Here is a 20734-nt window from a genome sequence, read left to right as displayed (position 1 = left end):
TCTCGGAAGAGAATGAAGCACCTAGTCAGTCTTTCGTTGAGTTGCAGCATCTACTGTGACTGTACAGTCCAATCCTGGAGCGGCAGAGTCCGTTGCAGTCTGCAGGTGAAGTCTTTTTTTTTTCCTCTCCGTGGGTGCCGAGTCAGCCTTGAGTCGTCTGCACTGTCCTCTCTCCTCCCACTGCTCAACTCTCCTCTTCTCTGCTGTCTGGACTCCAGTCTTGATGGCAAGATGCCAACTGTCACGGTCGGCTGCCACAGTCTCCAGGTCCACTGGGTTGATGTCGCTTGCTCTGAGGTCGCATTTGCAAACATCTTTGAATCGAAGGATGAGCCTTCCTGCAGGTCTGGAGCCAGCGGCCAGCTCGCCATACAGCACGTCTTTTGGAACATGGCCATCGTTCATGCGGTTTACGTGCCCGAGCCAGCACAGTCATTGGGTGAGGAGGGCGAAGAAGCTAGTGTTTTGGCTTGGGCTAGAACTTCAGAGTTTGGAACACGGTCCTGCCATGTGATGCCCAGTAGTCATCTGAGGCAGCGCAGGTGGAAAGCATTCAGTCTGCTTTCCTGGCAAGAGCATAGGGTCCAAGTTTTGCTTCCATAGAGAAGAGTGCTCAGTACACAGGCCTGATACATTTTCATCTTGGTGTTTGTGGTTAACATGGAGTCATCCCACACTCTCTGACAGGCAAGCCATTACTGAGGATGCCTTGCTGATCCTGGTGTTCAGCTCAACATCTAGGGAGAGGTTGCTGGAGATGGTGGAGCCAAGGTAAGTAAAATTCTCCACCACTTCGAGGGTATGGTCACCGATGGAGATGCAAGGAGTGCTGGTGACCTCTTGGCCCAAGAAGTTAGTCTTCTTTAGGCTGATGGTTAGACCAAAACTCTGTGCAGGCACCGGCAAAGCTAGAGATGAGATGTTGTAGGGCTTCCTCCGTGCGGACAGTCAGGGCGGCATCGTCTGCAAACAGCAGCTCACAGATGAGAACTTGCCACACCTTGGTCTTTGCTCGGAGGTGGGCCAGGTTGAAGAGTGCCATCACTTCTGGTGTGGAGGAAGACTTGATCATCAGAATGCTTGAAGGCATGGCGGAGCAGCAGCGAGAAGATGCCAGAGAGCGTTGGCATGAGCACACATCCTTGCTTTACCCCATTCTTGATTGGGAAGGGGTCCAAGGATAAGCCGTCGTACTGGACAGTCCCCTTCATGTCATCATGAAATGAAATGAAATGATCAACCTCCGGAGCTTTGGGGGACATCCAATCCTCTGGAGCAGGGTGAAGAGACTTTTTCTGCTGACTAGGTCAAACGCCTTGGTCAGGTCGATAAAAGCAATGTTGATGCTGTTCGCGGCACTTCTCCTGGAGCTGTCAAAGGGAGACGACCATATCAGTGGTTTATCACTGGGCTCTAAAGCCGCACTGTGACTCTGGGTAGACCAGCTCTGTGAGTTTCTGCAGCCTGTTCAGTATCATGCAGCCAAAGGCCTTGCCCTTGCCGACAATGCTGAAGAGGAAGATTCCATGATAGTTGTTGCAATTGCTGCAATCACCTTTGTTTTTAAACAGCGTGATTATTTTTGCATCTCACATGTCTTGAGGCATTGCCCCGTCTTCCCAGCACTGTAGCAGGAGTTCGTGGAGATGGTTGAGGAGAGAAGTCTCATTGCCGGCCTTGATGACCTCTGGAGGAATGCCATCATTTCCTGGAGCTTTGCCACAGGCAAGGAGGTTGATGGCCTTGCATAGTTCCTCAACAAAGGGCGGGGTGTCGAGCTCCTCCATGACAGGCAGAGGGGTGGTGTTCTCTACTGCTGTATCGGTGACAGAGGTCACTCTAGCACATAGATGCTGGTAGTGCTCGCCCCATCTCCCCATCTGCTTGCTGCAGTCAGTGATGACATCACCCGAGGCAGACTTGAGGGGAGTGGTTTTAGTGGCGCAGAGACCGAACACTTGCTTCATGCCTTCATACATAGAGCGAATGTTGCCGCAGTCAGCAGAAAGCTGGATACCCCAACAGATTTCCAGCCAAATGGTCATTGGTGCATTTCCAGGCGATCCACTGGGCATCGCTTCTAGCCTTCCTATAAGCAGTGAGGGTCTTCTCTGAGGGATTGTTCTTATAGTTAAGCAGTGCAGCTCGCTTGGATGAGATGGCTGGTTCCATTTCGATGATTCCTGCTTCAAACCAGTCTGGGTTCTGCCTCTCTTTCCTGCCGAAGGATTCCATGGCAGCTTGGTAGGTGGCTTCACAGATATAGTTCCACCTCGCTTCTACAGTGGTTGTTGGGCAGTTCTTCAGGGCTTCGTTAATGGTATTGGCAAAGCGTTCACATAAGTCAGGGACCGAAGTCATGGCTGTATTAATGCAAGGGTGTCCTTTCTGCTTTGAGCGGTGGATTTGTTTAGGTTGAAGGCACACCTTGCTGCTGACCAGCGAGTGGTCAGTGTCACAGTCAACACTATGGTAGCGGCTGGTGATAAGCACGTGGTTCAGCGAGGCTCTTTGGGTGATAAGATCCAGCTGGTGCCAGTGGCGTGATCTGTGGTGTCGCCAGGATACTCAACAGTGGGGTTTTGTGGGGAAGAACGAGTTTGTGATACAGAGGTTGTGGTAAGAGCAGAGCTCTAGCAGCCGCTGCCCGTTCTCGTTCAATCTGCCAACACCAAAGTGACCGATGCAGTGAGGCCAGGAGTCGTGGTCAGTCCCAGTGCAAGCATTTAAGTCCCCGAGGAAGAACAGGTGTTCAATGTCTGGCATGGCTTTGACTGTGGACTTAAGTTCGTCATAGAACTCATCCTTTACTTCAGCAGAAGAGCAGAGTGTTGGAGCATAAACACCCAGGATGTTTACTGTTCCTGAAGATGTTGAGAGGTGAAGGGAGAGAATATGGGACCTACCATTTGCTGGCAGTTCTATTGAGGACAGGAGAGAGTCTCTCACTGAGAATCCAACACCGTGCAGTCGGGGCTCCTCTGGTTCCTTCACCTGCCAGAAGTAAGTGTAGTCCCGTTCCCTAAGGCTGCCATTTGAGGAGAGTCTGATCTCTTGTAGGGCGGCTGTATCGGCGTTAAGTCTCGATAGCTCCCAGTCAATGATGGCCGTTTTTCTACGGTCATCTACTTTCTGCAAGTCATCAGAGAGGCCAGGGCGCATAGTCCTGACATTCCAGCTTGCCAGCCGCAGGGCTGGTCTTTTGAGTTTCTTCTTACTGTCTTTGCCTAGTGCAGGGTTTGCGGTCTGCTTGTCAGTGTAGTTCCTAAGCTCCAAGCACCCATTGAAGCAGGCAGACTGTGGCAGGTCAGCACCTAACTGGCTGGGGGCTGCCCAGCTTGAGGTGGGCGATAGCGGACCAATGGGACCCAAAGATCCCTCCCACTGTCGGAGACAACCCATAGCATCCGAGCTTACGGCAATTCACTCTGGACTTATAACTTGTAACTGCTGCCTCTTGTGTTGTTTCGGCGCTGGAGTGATCTCTCCAGGGCGCAAGCCTGGGCAAGAAATATGGAGATCCTGGGATGCCCAGTCATCAGAACCCCCCTCTTGGCCTCACTGATGTGGTCCAAAGGAATGCAGCACAATACATTTGGCACCAGCTCGGCTGCAGGAGCTGCCGGAAGGTGTGTGAAGTTCACAGTACTAGCTGCCTTAGGGGCTCCACTCCAGATTTTTTTGCTGGGGTTTACTCCCCTAGCCTTTGCTTCTCCCGAAGCTCACACAAGGCAGTGTGACTAAGCCCTAGCTGGGATCCTCTGCGTGACCACATCATTCACTGTGCTGTCCCCATCAAATACTGATGGATGATCGCCAGAGGAACAACTGCTAACCATGGAGCATTAGCAGGATTTTCTGTTGGGGTTTACTCCCTTAGCTCTGTTGTGTTTAGCCACAGGTCCAACCTACATTACCAGTGTCACCTCAAGGAGGATATGGCTCTCCACCACGCACAGCGGGTACTGACTATAGGAGAGGCTGAGTGGCCAGCTCTTTAGTGGCCATGTATTATGCCTCACATAGCCCTGGGGTGCATGAGGACCAGTCTGAGAAAACTCAGAAAAGGTACTACCTCTATACACCACCTTTGCTACTCAGACAGTTAACATCACACAGACTCAGTTCAGAGCCACATGACTACTAACCACATACAAATTCAGACTGAGTGGAACATTGCAGAGCAACAACAGGCAGACCCAGACATCATCATGGTCTTGTCCTGGATTACAACCAGTTGACAACCACCATTGTGGCAGTTACGTGGTGCATCTCCCTACTTTAGAAAAATGTGGTCTCAGTTCAGTCGCCTCACTGCGATCAATGAGCTATTGGTCAGAAGTGTACATTCTCACAATGGGACAGAGCAGGTAGTGGTCCCCACATCCCTCATTCCTGACATACTGCATCACATACATGGTCACCCTGGTGCTGGTCACTATGGTTTAGCCAAATCACTGCACAGAGCACAGCGGTCATTCTGTTGGCCCTACATGTCTGCTGACATTTCAAAACATTGTACTCAATGCCTAGCCTGTCAGTCATGGTGTTGTCCTGTGCCTCGTTCTCAAGCGCCTCTGATTTCCATTTCCCCTGACCGCACATTCCAAATTGTCGCTGCCGACATTACAGAATTGCCCATGTCAACCAAAGGCTACCATTATGTTTTAGTCATGATGGAGTTGTACACCAAGTTTGTCAACCTCTACCCTTTGAAAAGGCCAGACAGCTGTCTCTGTCACACATTGCATCTTTAAGCAGTACATACCACAGCATAGAGTCCCAGAGACACTGCATTCTGATCAAGGTAGACAATTTGAATTGGACCTCGTGAAGCAGCTTTGCAATCTTTTGTCCATTCGTAAGCTTCGCACTTCACCTTATCACGCACAATGTGATGGGGCAGTAGAGCATTATAACTGCACACTAAAAGAAGAGCTCGCCAAATACCTCATTGAGGTTGGACAAGAATGGGATAACCATCTGCCCCAGATTGCACTGGCTTATAACACCATTACACACACAAGCACAGGGTTCACACCTTTCTTTTTGGCTCATGGCCGTGAAGCCCAAGTAGCCCTTGACAGTCTGCTCACACAGGACACGCATCACACTGCAGCCACAGGTGGAACTCCTGCTGCGTATGCCAACCATCTACATCAGCATCTTGCCAGTGCCTATAAATCATTCACTGCGTTTAGAGACAGAGCTCAGGACCAACATCATTATGACCATCACCTGAAATTCACTCCGTACAAGGCAGGTGATTGATTTCAGTGGATGATCCAGCCCACCAGCGCAACAAATTAGCCCCGTGCTGGATTGGCCCATATGAAGTCATTCAACCTCTGGCCCCTTCTGAGAAGTCCCCACCTGTCACCTTAGTGCGTGATCTTTCCCAGCCTACTGCCAAACCCAAAGTCATCCATTACAACCACACCAAACCATTTATTAGTGATTCATCACAGCCCTTACAGCACATCACACCCTCTCACAGACACCAGTCACCTTTGACTACTCTCTCAGGGTTTCTGCCATGTCCCAGTTTGCCAGCCACACCAACATTTCCCCAACAGCCCCGTGTACATCCATCCACACCACCACCACCCCCAACATACACCTACTGATGACCCCTGCTGCTGGGCCTTCATCAATGTTCAGCCCCCCTGCACCAGCAGGTCCCCCCTCTACACTGAACACAAGGATGGCCACTAGGTCACTTCCAACTCGGGCACAACATCTGCCCTCTCACTTCCGTGACTCCGAGTTAACATAATGGACACTCGAGCCCATTCTTTATGTTATGGTCATTGTTATTTTCTTTCTTCAGGCCCTGTATTAGCCATGGTTAGTGATTTTTTTTTATTTTCATTTTGGCTGCTCACCTAACTTTTTGTTATTCCTAAGGGTCATTATAACGTCTAGATGGTTCATGTTATGATATTTGAATTTACTACACAGACAATGCTGTGCTCTATGGATTTTTTTTGTTTTTTCTTCTGTGTATGTTGTTGCTTTTGAAATGAGAAAATTTCTTTTGGGGTGGGGGAGTATTATGTAGTACTTAAAATGTGCAAGGACTTATTTTGAGATGGGACTTAAGAACCAAGAAGTGCAGAAGAAGAATGGAATGTTGGGGTATAAAACCAATGTAGTGCTAACGTTCTGGGTTGATCGCTAACCTCTTGTAGTGAGCAGCCCTTTAGAAATTGCTGTATACTTTGAGGTTAAATAAACAAACAGACAAACAAGCAAACAAACAAGAGTTCCAGATACAATGAAACTCCGTGTTCGGTCGTGTTTGATGCCCACACGGAACTTAACATTACACAAGCAATATATCCCATCATGCATTGTGGTCATGCTGAAAGAAATCAAACCAAAAGCCTCAAATTTGATTTAATAAAAGGCAGCAGCAAAGAAGAAAAAGTATTCACCCTTGATTTAAGAAGAACTGAAAGATGCAGCAGACACAAAGAACTTTGGATTTATTAATGTGGGAAATATGCTCAGTATAATATGTATTTATCATAAGAACACACACATCCATTTATTATTTTGAACACCCACCAGCCGACTGATCTGGTATGTTTTAATTGTGTGACAGTCGTCTTCTTCTTTTGGCTGCTCCTGATTAGGGGTCGCCACAGCGGATCTTTCGTCTCCATTGCTCCCGGTATTCCGGATCCTTCTCTACCACACCTGCCACTTTCATGTCCTCCCTCACCACATCCATGCATCTCCTCTTTGGCCTTCCTCGTTTTCGTTTGCCTGGCAGCTCCATCTGCAACATTCTCCTTCCCACATGCTCTGCATCTCTTCTCAGGATGTGCCCATACCATCTCAGTCTCATCTCTCTTAGCTTAATTCCCAAGCTCTCCACATGTGCTGTCCCTCTGATGTGCTCGTTCCTTATCCTGTCCAACCTTGTCACTCCCATCGCAAACCTTACTATCCTCAACTCCGCCACCTCCAACTTTGCCTCCTGTCTCTTTGTTAAGGGTACGGTCTCTAATCCATACATCACAGCTGGTCTCTCAACTCTCTTATACAGCTTACCTTTCACTTTTGCTGGGACTTTCCTATCACAAATGACTCCCGAAATCCTTCTCCAACTGCTCCACCCTGCCTGCACTCTCTTTCTCACCTCACTATCACAGCCCCCATTTTCCTGCACAGTTGACCCCAGGTACTTGAATTCACCAACTTTCTTTACATCTGCTCCTTGCATCCTCACGACACTCTCATCCCCATTCTCATTGATGCACATGTATTCTGTTTTGCTCCTGCTCACCTTCATTCCTCTTCGTTCCAATGCATACCTCCATCTCTCCAAACCCAACTCAACCTCCTTTCTACTTTCACCACATATCACAATATCATCCTCAAACATCATGTTCCATGGTGACTCTTGCCTCACTTCGTCCGTCAAGCTATCCATCACGATGGCAAACAAAAAAAGGACTCAAAGCAGATCCTTGATGGAGTCCCACCTTCACCTTGAACCATTCAGTCGTTCCAACTGCACACCTCACTGCTGTTTCACTGTTCTCATACATGTCTTGCACCACTCTAATATACTTCTCATTCACTTCACTCTCTCTCATACAAATACCATAACTCATCTCTCAGCACTCTATCGTATGCCTTCTCCAGGTCTACAAAAACACACAATGTAGCTTTCTCTGGCCTTCCCTGTACTTCTCCATTAACATTCTTAGAGCAAAAATTGCATCCGATGTGCTCTTCCTTGGCATAAACCTGTACTGCTGTTCACAGATTGCTACCTCTCTTCTCAATCTCACCTCCAATACCCTTTCCCATAACTTCATGGTGTGGCTCATCAGTTTTATCCCTCTGTAATTACTGCAGCTCTGTACATCTCCCTTATTCTGGTATATTGGGACTAGCGCACTCTTTCTCCATTCATTTGGCATTTTCTCATTCTCTAGGATCTTATTAAACAAACAATCTCACCCAAACATCTCCAAGCCTCAATCGGGATACCATCTGGTCCAACTGCTTTCCCAGTCTTCATTCTTTTCATGGCTGCCCTCACCTCATCCTTACTCACCGACTCTGCTTCCTGATTTGCTGTCTCCAATGAATCTGACCTTTTCTCTCTTGGATTCTCCTCATTTAATAAATCCTCAAAGTACTCTTTCCACCTTCTTAATACACTGTCAGCACATTTCCATTTACATCTTTCATCACTCTTACCTGCTGTACATCCCTCGCTTCCCTGTTTCTCTGCCTAGCTAGTGTGTACAGGTCTTTCTCGCCTTCTTTGGTCTCCAGTCTTTTGTACAACTCCTAGTATGCATCTGCTTTCGCCTTCACTACAGCTCTTTTTGCCTCCTGTCTCGTCTCCCTGTATAACCGCCTGCTTTCCTCGTCTCTCTGATCGTCCCAATTCTTCTTTGCTAGCCTCTTCTCTTCTCTTTTATAATTTCCTGCACTTTGTTCCACCACCAGGTCTCCTTGTCTTCCTTCCTTCTTTCCGATGACCACCCTAGCACCTTCCTTGCTGCCTCTCTTACTAGTACAGTAGTAGTATTCCAATCTTCTGGCAGACTTCCATTACCACTCAATGCTCGTCTCATTTCTTCCCTTAACTCCTTCTGATGTTCAACCTCTTAGTTTCCACCACTTAATCTTTGGCGCCACTATTTCACGCTTCCTCTTTTTCACTTTCAAGCTCATCCTGCACACGACCACTCGATGTTGTCTAGCTACACTCTCCCCTGCCATCACTTTACAGTCTCTAATCTCCTTCAGGTTACCCCTTTTGCAGAGTATGTAGTCCAACTGTGTAGATCTTCCTCCACTCTTAAACGTCACCCTGTGCTGCTCTTTCTTCTCGAAGTATGTATTGACTATTGCCAAATTCATCCTCTTTGAAAAATCAACCACCATTTGCCCTTCCACATTTCTCTCTCTTACACCATATCTGCCCATCACGTCCTCATCTCCTCGGTTTCCCTCCCCAACAACATGTCTGCTGAAATCTGCTCCTATTAGCACGCGCTCCTCCCTCGGTATACTTTCTACCACTTCATCCATCTTTTCCCAGAAAGACTCCTTCTCTTCATTCTCACATCCAACCTGTGGGGCGTATGCACACACAACATTGATTACCACTCCTTGAATCTCCACCTTCATGCCTATCACTCTGACACCCTCTTCACATCAATCACACTGTTAACCAACTCTCCCCTCAAAACAATACCAACACCATTTCTCTTTCCATCCACTCCATAATAAAACAACTTGCATCCATCTCCAATGTTCTTGGCCTTGCTTCCTTTCCACCTCGTCTCCTGCACATACAAAATGTCCAACTTCCTTCTTTTCATCATGCCTGCTAACTCTCTCGCTCTGCCAGTCAATGTTCCCACATTCAGTGTTCTTACCCTCAATTCTAAGCTCCTTCCCTTCCATCTTTCACGCTCTCTCCTAACACGCCTCCCCCCTCTCTTTCTCCTTCTCCGTTTTGGCGCAACAGTAGCACACTTTCCACCGGCACCCTGTTGACCAACAGTACCAGAGGCGGTCGTTGTTAACCCAGGCCCCGACCGATCCGGTATGGTACTTCTCTTTTCATTCCGCATGTTAGATTTGGCACGGTTTTACATGGATGCCTTTCCTGACGCAACCCTCTCCATTTTATCCGGGCTTGGGACCAGCACAAAGAGTACGCTTATGCACCCCCAGTGGCTGGATTCCCCAGTGGCTGGATTTTTAATTGTGCGACAGTAATGACGTAAATAACAGCGCGGCAGAGTAGTGTTCGAAAGCTTTTTTTTTTTTCCATTTTACCAATGAACTCACCATATAGTCCACTGTAGAGAATTAGGGAGTAGTGAATGAGTGAGTGATTTCAGACACCGGGCATGTCAAAAATAATGCAAATATTGTAAACTTTCAGTTAGTAAGAGTACGATACTAGTGTCTCATCAGTTTTATTTGAGGAAGAAACTTGTAATCCTGGACTGCTTTAATTTTAGGCACATTCTCCTTATCATGAATTTCTCCTTCTGAGTCACTATCACAGTTCACTGACCGAGTTAAAGGATCACGAACAGAGGTGATGATTATGGAGGCGCGTGTTATGGAAATGATGGCGGTTACTGGTGTATCCACCCACTGACTCGGTCCATTTTCTAAATCTTCACCATTCAGTTCATTCATGTGTTGCAAAACACAGATGACGTCAGCAGTCATTTTGTCCATTTATCGAGACTATGATCACTGTTCTTGATAATAGATGACTTGCAACTATGTGATTAAAATGTGCTACGTCGTGAGCTTCCACCATGATGGTGGAGATACAAAGCAACTAGGATGGCAGCTGCTGAAAGCATGTCTGTAAACAATGCTGAATTTTCTTACCATGATTTGAATGGTCAAGTGAAGATTCGATACAAAGAGAAGATGATGTGTAGTTTTGACCGATATTATTTACAAAAAAGTCAAACTTTTGCTGAAGAGAAGACACTTCTACCGACCATCGAATACCCAGATATCGCGTTCTATCTGGTTTGGCTGCCGAAAAATCAAGTCCAACCTTGGACAAAACACAGCCCATTTTATGAGTGGGTCCCCAGTCTGGATTGTTTCGATCGTATAATTTTGCTGGCGCTCCTAGAAGCGAAATAGCAATACACGTGTTAAAATTATAAAAACAACGACCGAGTGAACTACAACAAGAGAACGCTCATTTTATAGCAAAATTCTTCCATGATGTTATTAAGAAAGCTTTTGAATCTCATCTCATTATCTCTAGCCGCTTTATCCTGTTCTACAGGGTCGCAGGCAAGCTGGAGCCTATCCCAGCTGACTATGGGCGAAAGGCAGGGTACACCCTGGACAAGTCGCCAGGTCATCACAGGGCGGACACAAACACAGACAACCATTCACACTCATATTCACACCTACGGTCAATTTAGAGTCACCAGTTAACCTAACCTGCATGTCTTTGGACTGTGGGGGAAACCGGCGCACCCGGAGGAAACCCACGTGGACACGGGGAGAACATGCAAACTCCGCACAGAAAAGCCCTCACCGGCCACGGGGCTCAAACCCGGACCTTCTTGCTGTGAGGCGACAGCATTAACCACTACACCACCGTGCCGTCCCGCTTTTGAATCTCACTTGAGATAAAATGATCACTGCAAACACGAGCTGTTTTGGTTTTAGCCTCTGTTAAATCAGCCCTGCTGACGTTGTTCAGCCGTGCTGGTCTCCTCTCCATACTAAGCCTCAGAGTTTCCTCACCCTCTTTCTGAATCATGGATGGAATTCTAAAATAAATAAATAAAATTAATATCAGAACGTGCCACGGTCACGAGTACTGTTGACTACACCCATATACAGCACAAAGATATGGCATAGCTAAAAGAACGCTTAAAGCATTGGAAAAAGAAAAAAAAAGAGTTGTGCATGCGTGACTACGGTATGTTTTGTATGGAATGTCACTTGACCCTGCATTAGTACAGTATATCCACCAATATCCAGGTTTCTATTTTGCTTTGACGCCACTTGCAAGTTAAGGACTGTTAGCAATTGACAGCTAAGCAAGACTTGTTAAGCCTTTGTTTTATAGCGTTAACACGTATTGTTAACTTGACTGCAAACTCAATTATTTGTTGTTTGTCTCTGGCAGGGGGAGAGGAACCCATGGCTCAGTGATGTCTTTGTTTTTTTTGTTTTGAAGACTCCGACTCCATCACTAAAGGTGGAGGACATGAACTTATTTCATTATATGTGAAAGTTCTCATTCTCATTATCTCTAGCTGCTTTATCCTTCTACAGGGTCGCAGGCAAGCTGGAGCCTATCCCAGCTGACTACGGGCGAAAGGCGGAGTACACCCTGGACAAGTCGCCAGGTCATCACAGGGCCGACACATAGACACAGACAACCATTCACACTCACATTCACACCTACGGTCAATTTAGAGTCACCAGTTAACCTAACCTGCATGTCTTTGGACTGTGGAGGAAACCGGAGCACCCGGAGGAAACCCACACGGACACGGGGAGAACATGCAAACTCCGCACAGAAAGGCCCTCGCCGGCCACGGGGCTCGAACCCGGACCTTCTTGCTGTGAGGCGACAGCGCTAACCACTACACCACCGTGCCGCCCTATGTGAAAGTTCAGAGTAAAGAAAGAGTTTGTTATAATGCGGTTGCAGTGCAGTAGTCCTGTAGTACGTTTCTCTATCTCTGGATGTTGGACAAGAGTGAGTGAGTGAGTGAGTGAGTGAGTGAGTGAGTAAATAAAAGCTGTTGATAGCTGACAATATTGAAAAAAAACAAAAAAAACAAAACATGAGCCTGGACATCAGATTCCTCCACCCTTGTATTCATTCACAGACACATAACCTATGAGATATCACATATGTGATGTGCAAACGCAAAATGAGCAATAACCAACGCCCTGCGATACTGAATCTGGAAAATGCAGTTCCGAGAACCTCACACAGTGATTCTATATCTGCAAACCAAAGATGAGGAAATCATCCTGTCTAACAAAGCGTAATGAATGTCTGATTTCACTCTGACAGTTCAATGCAAGTGTTTTTACTTCCAAACTCTCAGAAAAACATTCTGCTATCCGTCCAAAACGGTTTGTCGTCAGATGCAGCCATAATACCTGCAAGAAAAATCAATGGATGATATTTTTCTGATGTTAATCACCCATGACCTTTGTCAGAACAGTTGAGACCAATATTTCCAGGACTATTACTCACATGAGCACTTCACTGCACATTAAGAGCTCCCAGGAAGAGACCTAGGGGATGTATCATTTATGAGTGAATCACCAGCAGACTCCAGGAATGCAGCATCAGTGTACAGCAAGGAGACAGACGGTAAACAACTCGAGTATTTCTTTATAAATACAAACTCCTCTCTCTTTCTCTAAAAAAATAAAATAAAAAACCCACACTCTCATAACAGGAGAACACTGAATACAGCGCAATGTGTTAAGAACGCAGTTCATACCAAAATTGCACATCTGGCTATTAAGACCACATATGTAACTCTGGCATGAGCGTTTGTGTGTCTCAGTTACATGGGATTCTGACCTTAGAACGATTTCTCTTGCATGATATCAGCTCAACAATATCAGAAGTGTGATGTGGCCACAATACATCATTCAGATACTTATCTTCCATCCATCCATCATCTGTAGCCACTTATCTTGTACAGGGTCACAGGCAAGCTGGAGCCTATCCCAGCTGACTACGGGCGAGAGGCAGGGTACACCCTGGACAAGTCACCAGATCATTGCAGGGCTGACACAGAGACAAAACAACCATTTCACACTCACATTCACACCTACGGTCAATTTAGAGTCACCAGTTAACCTAACCTGCATGTCTTTGGACTGTGGGGGAAACCGGAGCACCCGGAGGAAACCCACGCGGACACGGGGAGAACATGCAAACTCCACACAGAAAGGCCCCCGTCGGCTACAGGGCTTGAACCCGGACCTTCTTGCTGTGAGGCAACAGTGCTAACCACTGCACCACCGTGCCGCCCCAGATACTTATCTTGTGGGATCTAAATATACTCAAACTACGAGATGCTTTTTAGGTCAATGGTAAAGACAAAACAAATGACACTATTCATTTATTCATATTATTAAAGGAATAAAATTATAAATTAAATTGAGCCATTATATTTTATCCATAGAAAAATGCGTACAAAAGACGTGCTTGGTCATATCCTTCAAAACCATGAATAGAGTGCATCACAATAATAATAATAATAATAATAATAATAATAATAATAATGGGCGGCATAGTGGCGTAGTGGTTAGCGCTGTCGCCTCACAGCGAGAAAGTCCGGGTTCGAGCCCCGTGGCCGGCGAGGGCCTTTCTGTGTGGAGTTTGCATGTTCCCCCTGTGTCTGCGTGGGTTTCCTCCGGGTGCTCCGGTTTCCCCCACAGTCCAAAGACATGCAGGTTAGGTTAACTGGTGACTCTAAATTGAGCGTAGGTGTGAATGTGAGTGTGAATGGTTGTCTGTGTCTATGTGTCAGCCCTGTGATGACCTGGCGACTTGTCCAGGGTGTACCCCGCCTTTCACCCGTAGTCAGCTGGGATAGGCTCCAGCTTGCCTGCGACCCTGTAGAACAGGATAAAGCAGCTAGAGATAATGAGATGAGATGAGATAATAATAATAATAATAATGGGCGGCATGGTGGCGTAGTGGTTAGCACTGTCGCCTCACAGCGAGAAAGTCCGGGTTCGAGCCCCGTGGCCGGCGAGGGCCTTTCTGTGTGGAGTTTGCATGTTCTCCCCGTGTCCGCGTGGGTTTCCTCCGGGTGCTCCGGTTTCCCCCACAGTCCAAAGACATGCAGGTTAGGTTAACTGGTGACTCTAAATTGACCGTAGGTGTGAATGTGAGTGTGAATGGTTGTCTGTGTCTATGTGTCAGCCCTGTGATGACCTGGCGACTTGTCCAGGGTGTACCCTGCCTTTCACCCGCAGTCAGCTGGGATAGGCTCCAGCTTGCCTGCGACCCTGTAGAACAGGATAAAGCGGCTAGAGATAATGAGATGAGATAATAATAATAGGCACTTTTTATGGTTATGTATATTCTTTCGCAGCTCTCAGCTCTACGGTAGTCACCTAGAATGCTTTTCAGTTAATGGGTGTGCCTCATCAAAAGTTAATTAGTGCAATTTCTTACCTTTTTAATGTGTTTTAGATCAAATAGTAAATATACAGTAAATATCCCTATTCCACAACTGCAGTCATCCATATTATGGCAAGAACCGCTCAACTAAATAAAGAGAGAGGACATCCATCATTACTTTAAGACATAAGGTGTCTTAATTAATACAAGTAAAGAATAAAAAGCTGTAGCTCATACCGGCCACTGCTGTTGCGTGCGAGTTTGAAATTTCAGACGCCCATAAAATTGTAAATATGACAGATAGCGCCACTGTCTTGACAACTTTTATGCACACCCACCTGGGGAACATTGGATTTCGATCAAACTTGCATACAATCAATCAATCCTGTAGGAGAAGTAGCGATTTTTGTAAATCGTGGACGGACGAGGACGAGTGATTGCATAAGCTCATCCGGCCTGGCTTGCAGCCAGATAAGCTAAAAACTGCTGAACTAGAAGGCGTGTCCAAACTCTTGACTGGAAGTGTACTTCCATGTTGCCAAGTGTTTGTTACGTTGTCATGTGCGTTTTGTTTCGGTTCATGTCTTGTCATTGGTTGATTACTTTCATCTGCTTTCATTTTGCCCCTTGATTAGTCTTTGTATTTAAGCCTTCATGTTTCTTTGGACACTGAGATGTATAAGCTCAGGTGTTCTGTACCCCCTCCCCACACCCACCCCCCATTTTGCTGCGCTAGTGTTCATGGTCCCGACTACGTTTCTCGTTTTTGTGTTTTGCTCACCCTGTTTGCACACTGCCCAACTCCTGCCTGTATTCTAACCTTAATTCCACTTCATGCTTTGGATTTGTTCACCTGCTTCAAAACAAAGACCATCTCTGTTGTTTCACATTTTAATCCATTTCAAAATAGACTGAATACAAACAAAAAGCACAATTATCCAATTAAATAGCCAAGCACAATTGTCTATCAAATTCACGATAATAAAATGATAAAAGACAAAATAATACATTGTGCTGCATCAAGCGTTATTGTGCAAGCTGCTAAATAAGCCATGTTGGTCAATTAAAACCAATTTTGCAATGATTAACCCTTTGATGCAAAACATGGGTCAAAAGTGACCCGGCTGAGTTTTTATCTTCTATATCTTTGCAATAAATTAATTCCATCATTCAGTATTCAAGGTATTCCTCAATTAACTTGTTTTTGATCATCATACATCCTTATTTTATTTTTTCCTTTCTTACTTTTTGAATAAAAACACTTTGTATCACTACCCTTCTAATGCACAACATGGGTCAAAAACGACCTGCGTTCATTTTCCAGGTTATTTCATGTATGGCTGAGTGTTTCTATGATATACTTTTGAAATAAATTCATTGTCATTTACTTTTCCAAATATGCAGTAAATATCTTGTTTTTGTTTAGCACAAATCATCATTTTTATTTTTCCTTTCTTAAGTTATGAACAAGCACAGCTTTTGTAATTCTGCATCAAGTTTACACACATGGGTCAGAACCGACCCGCATGCATTTACTCCAGCGTTTGGTGGGAACTGTGAATTGTGCTTGTGTCAGACATTTCTCAGCTCAGCACAGCGCCCTTTGCCCATCTCATACATGTAAGTCATGTTTTTCAATTGTTCTAACTAGTGCTGTCAAAGTTAACGCGATAATAACGCGTTCTCAATTTAACGCGATTTTAAAAAATAGTGCCGTTAACGCAAATTCTAATTTGGCCCTGCGAGTCACCCGTAGTTCCTGTTGAGGCTTGTCGCGCACTGCTTCAATAAGAGTACGTGTGAGTGATGGAGAAAGGCACAGACATATAAACATCCTCGCCGCCATATTGGATGGGGCAAAGTGGAGAATAAAGATGCCTCATTCATGTGCTGCGTTTAACTGTACCAACAGGTTTACCGTCCAAACGAGATCACATGGGATTACCTTTCACAGGTGAGACTGGAAAAACACTTTTCAATACTGTTCCTTCAGTCTTCAGTTTCCCAGCTCATCTCCACCGGGGAGGTGTAGAGTTATAAGCAGTGAGAATTAGAGAATACAGTGCCACACTATGATGAATGTTTTTGAACGTACTGTATGATGAATGTTTTTATTTTTGTTATCTGTTTTTTCCTTCTTTTATGGCAAATACTTCTCTTCAAAAGAAACTAATGAAGAGTAAAATAAAACTTTATTTTCACAGTGATATGCACTTTATTTTTCATCCCTTGGTTTTCTCATCTAATATGGAAGTTATGGATGTCAGTGGCTGTGACAAGACGTGTTATGCTCTGCAATTAAAAAAAAAAAAAAAAAATTGGTATAAAGCAAGCCCATTCACTTTTTTATGCTGATAAGAGAATTACAATGGTTTTTCATGTGACAAAAATGTGTGATTAAATTGCGATTAATCGCGAGTTAACTATGACAGTCGCGATATTAATTGCGATTAAATATTTTAATCGCTTGACAGCACTAGTTCTAACATTAGAAAAAAATTAGAAAAAAATTATGTTTAGGTTACCTTGAGAGTGAGTAGATTACTTGTCAGAAAGTTACAAGTAATTACTATTAGCTACCGAGCTGTTGACATATTCTACTTTAGTTAGCTAATTTTATTGTAGTTGGCTTAGCTAACTACATAGTTAATAAATAAATAACTGGCCCCATTCACTGCTAAAGTAATTACTTGAAACAAATTATTAAGACATTTAATTTTAAATCAGGGCGGCACAGTGGTGTAGTGGTTAGCGCTGTCGCCTCACAGCAAGAAGGTCCGGGTTCGAGCCCCGTGGCTGGCGAGGGCCTTTCTGTGCAGAGTTCGCATGTTCTCCCCGTGTCTGCGTGGGTTTCCTCCGGGTGCTCCGGTTTCCCCCACAGTCCAAAGACATGCAGGTTAGGTTAACTGGTGACTCTAAATTGACCGTAGGTGTGAATGAGAGTGTGAATGGTTGTCTGTGTCTGTGTGTCAGCCCGGTGATGACCTGGCGACTTGTCCAGGGTGTACCCCGCCTTTCGCCCGTAGTCAGCTGGGATAGGCTCCAGCTTGCCTGCGACCCTGTAGAAGGATAAAGCGGCTAGAGATAATGAGATGAGAATTTTAAAAAATCACACTTGGATGACCCATGTGTAGTAATATAAAAAGTATTTTTGTTCATAAAGTAGGAAAGAAAAAATTAAAGATTTGTGGTAATTAAAAACAAGATATTTAAAGAATACTTGGAACATTCAATCATAAAATAAATTGATTTCAAAAGATAGAGCAAAGAAAAACTCAGTCAGCATGAAATAGCCTGGAAAATGAATGCGGGTCATTTTTGACCCATGTTGTGCATTAGAAGGGGTGTGCATATGTTTTGCATCAAAGGGTTAATATGATAATTATGAGATGTTTATTTCAATGCTTGCAATCTTCTCATATGTCACTGGATTAGCTTTTATTGTTCATTTTTAAACTGCTTCTTAGTTTTATGGAACAATGAATTGCATTTGACAGCAAAAAACAAACAAACATGCCTCTTCAGTCTGCATTTTCTACCCCCAATTTTTTTTTTTCCCCAGGCTTCAAGGCAAGTGTTTGTAGTTAAAGGCAGTTTCTTTAAAGACCATGCTGTAGACACTTCAGCTGAAGAAACATCTGGCAACACTAGAGGCATGAACTACATGCAGGTGATTTGTTACTTACTCATAAAAGTGTGTTTTGGAGATAGACAGGAAGCTGCAGTCACGGTGCGCACGTACGCTGAAGATGAGCGGCTCTCCAGTGAGCACGGACAGGTGACCCACCAGCTCACCCGGGTGAGTCACGAACAGACAAGAGTCCTCGTCTCTGTCGATCATCCGCTGATATACGTGCAGCATGCCAGAGATCACAAACTGCATGCTCACATCCTGAAATATGAGGAATGAAAATACACAGAGTGTGAAATGCTGGCAGTGAAAGGTCTAACTTTAAAACTCAACAGCCTGGATATGTAACTATGTAAACCGATTTCTCCAGCTGCTTTAGCAGACATAGAGTGTATATTATATACAATATATACAGGTAAATGTCATGCAAGAAATGTTCAGAGAACACAGAGGAAAATATGATCATCGCTAAGATCATCTAGATGTGAACTGTTTAGTAAAACCAATGCCATTTTACAAACAAGAGTGCTCCGAGAGCACAATATCCCCAGCTGGCAACTCTGCCATAACTCTGGTAAAATACAACTGAAGTGAACGAAATTACAATATGCGTATTACCGACATATAACAAAGAATCCTGTCAAGTTTCGTGAAATTCCTCCACAAATTGTGAGAGAAGTTGATTTCAGAAAGCAAGGACACCTTGCTGAAATTGCCAAAGTCTGTTAATAATCAAAGTCATAACTCTAGTAAAATTTGCCCAAATTAAACAAAATTTCAATGTGTGTATAACTGTCATATAACAAAGCCTTTTCCCAAGTTTGGTGAAATTCCTCCACAAATTGTGAGAGGAGCTGATTTCAGAAGAACATCCACCCTCAAATTTTGAAACTGTCAAAAGTACAAGTTATTTAATCAAGGGTCAAAACTCTGGTAAAAGTTTCAAACAAAATTAAATTGCAATATGCGTATTACCGTCATATAACAAGGCCTTTTGCCAAACTTCGAGAAATTCATCCAAAAATTGGGAGAGGAGCTGAGGTCAGAAGGCAAGCACACTTTCATGAAATTGTCACAGTACAAGGTGGCTAATCAAGGCCTGTAACTCTGGTAAAATGCAACCGAATTGAACGAGATGCGTACTACCGACATATAACAACGCCGTTTGCCAAGTTTGGTGAAATTCCTCCACAAATTGTGAGAGAAGTTGATTTCAGAAGGTGAGTACTCTTTCCTGGGATGGACGGACGGACGGACGGACATCGTCACGATATAATCCCCCTTCGGGCCTTTTGGCCAGCGGGAGATAAAAAGTCACAACAAATAATGGTAGTATACATAACTCAAGACAGCTGCACTACAGGATAGACCGAAAGAAGTTGTGCTATCAGTGTATGAAGGCAGCTGAATATCATGACAGACCTGGTCTCCTTGTTTTGCAACCACACTTCCAGCCTTCACGTGTCTCAGAGTAACTCTGCCTTCCAGAAGACTTGGGTCCTGGACGACAAAGACAAATAAAAATCAATATTATTACCAAGCCTGAGGCATGGCTCCACCCACACCCGCACAATGTATTTGTTTAATTATTCCATGTAGAACAAAGCTTTGCCTGGAGCTGAATGATCTTGAGCAGGTCTTTCTTGGCAGCCTGAAAGATGGCGTTGACTTTGTTGTAGTGGACGTGGCCAGAGTGCCCCCCGGTGTCAGAGTAGTGATACACGGCAGAAGGAGCAGGCTGCATGGTCACGGTCTTCTTCAGAATCGACTTGAGAAGAGAGAAAAAAAATAGCATTAAAATAAATAAATAAATAAATAAATTTTAATTAATAAATAAATAAACCCCTCATTCTATATACATTCTATCCACACTCACTGGATACGAGCAATCGTCTGCTCTGATTGGCTTACTCTAGTCTAGTAAGACTATTAGTTCATATACATTGAGCAGAGAAAAACAAAATGCTGGAGCGTGTTGCTGAACCAACCGAGGATGAAATAAAAGCTACCTGGGGGAAAAGCAACAAAATATAGAATGAAAGTATTTGATGGTAAGAATGCATTTTATTTATTTTTCAAGAATTATGATCGCATTTTTCACAAATTGCTCCTGTCATTTCACTGGTTTGTTTACATTCTAAGCAGTAATGATTTTGTCGAACGTTTTGTATAAATGTTATTTATTGCATTTGCAAAAAATAAAAATGCATTTTTTCTCAAAATCCAGTGAATGTGCAATGAATAAAACAGTTATTCCACTCAACCTTGTCATACATGGCTTACACTACGTTCAGACTGCAACCTGAAACGACCCATATCCGATTTGTTGTGAAATCCGATTTTTTTGTTAGGCCGTTCACATTACCAATTATATGAGACTTGTATGCGATCTCCAATATGAACGGAAAACGATCCAAAAGTGTCCCGCATGCGCAAATTGACACGTAATAAGCACA

General features: G+C 44.6%; 1 protein-coding gene across 1 annotated transcript in view; it reads right to left on the bottom strand.

Moving 5' to 3' along the window:
* The window catches only part of pnpla7b (patatin-like phospholipase domain containing 7b), a 192217-nt gene that overhangs the window by 131687 nt on the left and 39796 nt on the right, over positions 1-20734 (bottom strand). Inside the window, exons 15-17 of the mRNA XM_060907369.1 lie at positions 19891-20046; positions 19701-19778; positions 18334-18539 (exon numbers count right to left, since the gene is read on the bottom strand). Coding sequence (XP_060763352.1) covers positions 18334-18539; positions 19701-19778; positions 19891-20046 — 440 coding nt within the window. The remainder of the gene's footprint in view (positions 1-18333; positions 18540-19700; positions 19779-19890; positions 20047-20734) is intronic.

The sequence above is a fragment of the Neoarius graeffei genome, chromosome 24, assembly GCF_027579695.1.
Source record: "Neoarius graeffei isolate fNeoGra1 chromosome 24, fNeoGra1.pri, whole genome shotgun sequence".
Lineage (NCBI taxonomy): Eukaryota > Metazoa > Chordata > Actinopteri > Siluriformes > Ariidae > Neoarius > Neoarius graeffei.
This window is presented reverse-complemented; position numbering and strand designations above follow the sequence as displayed.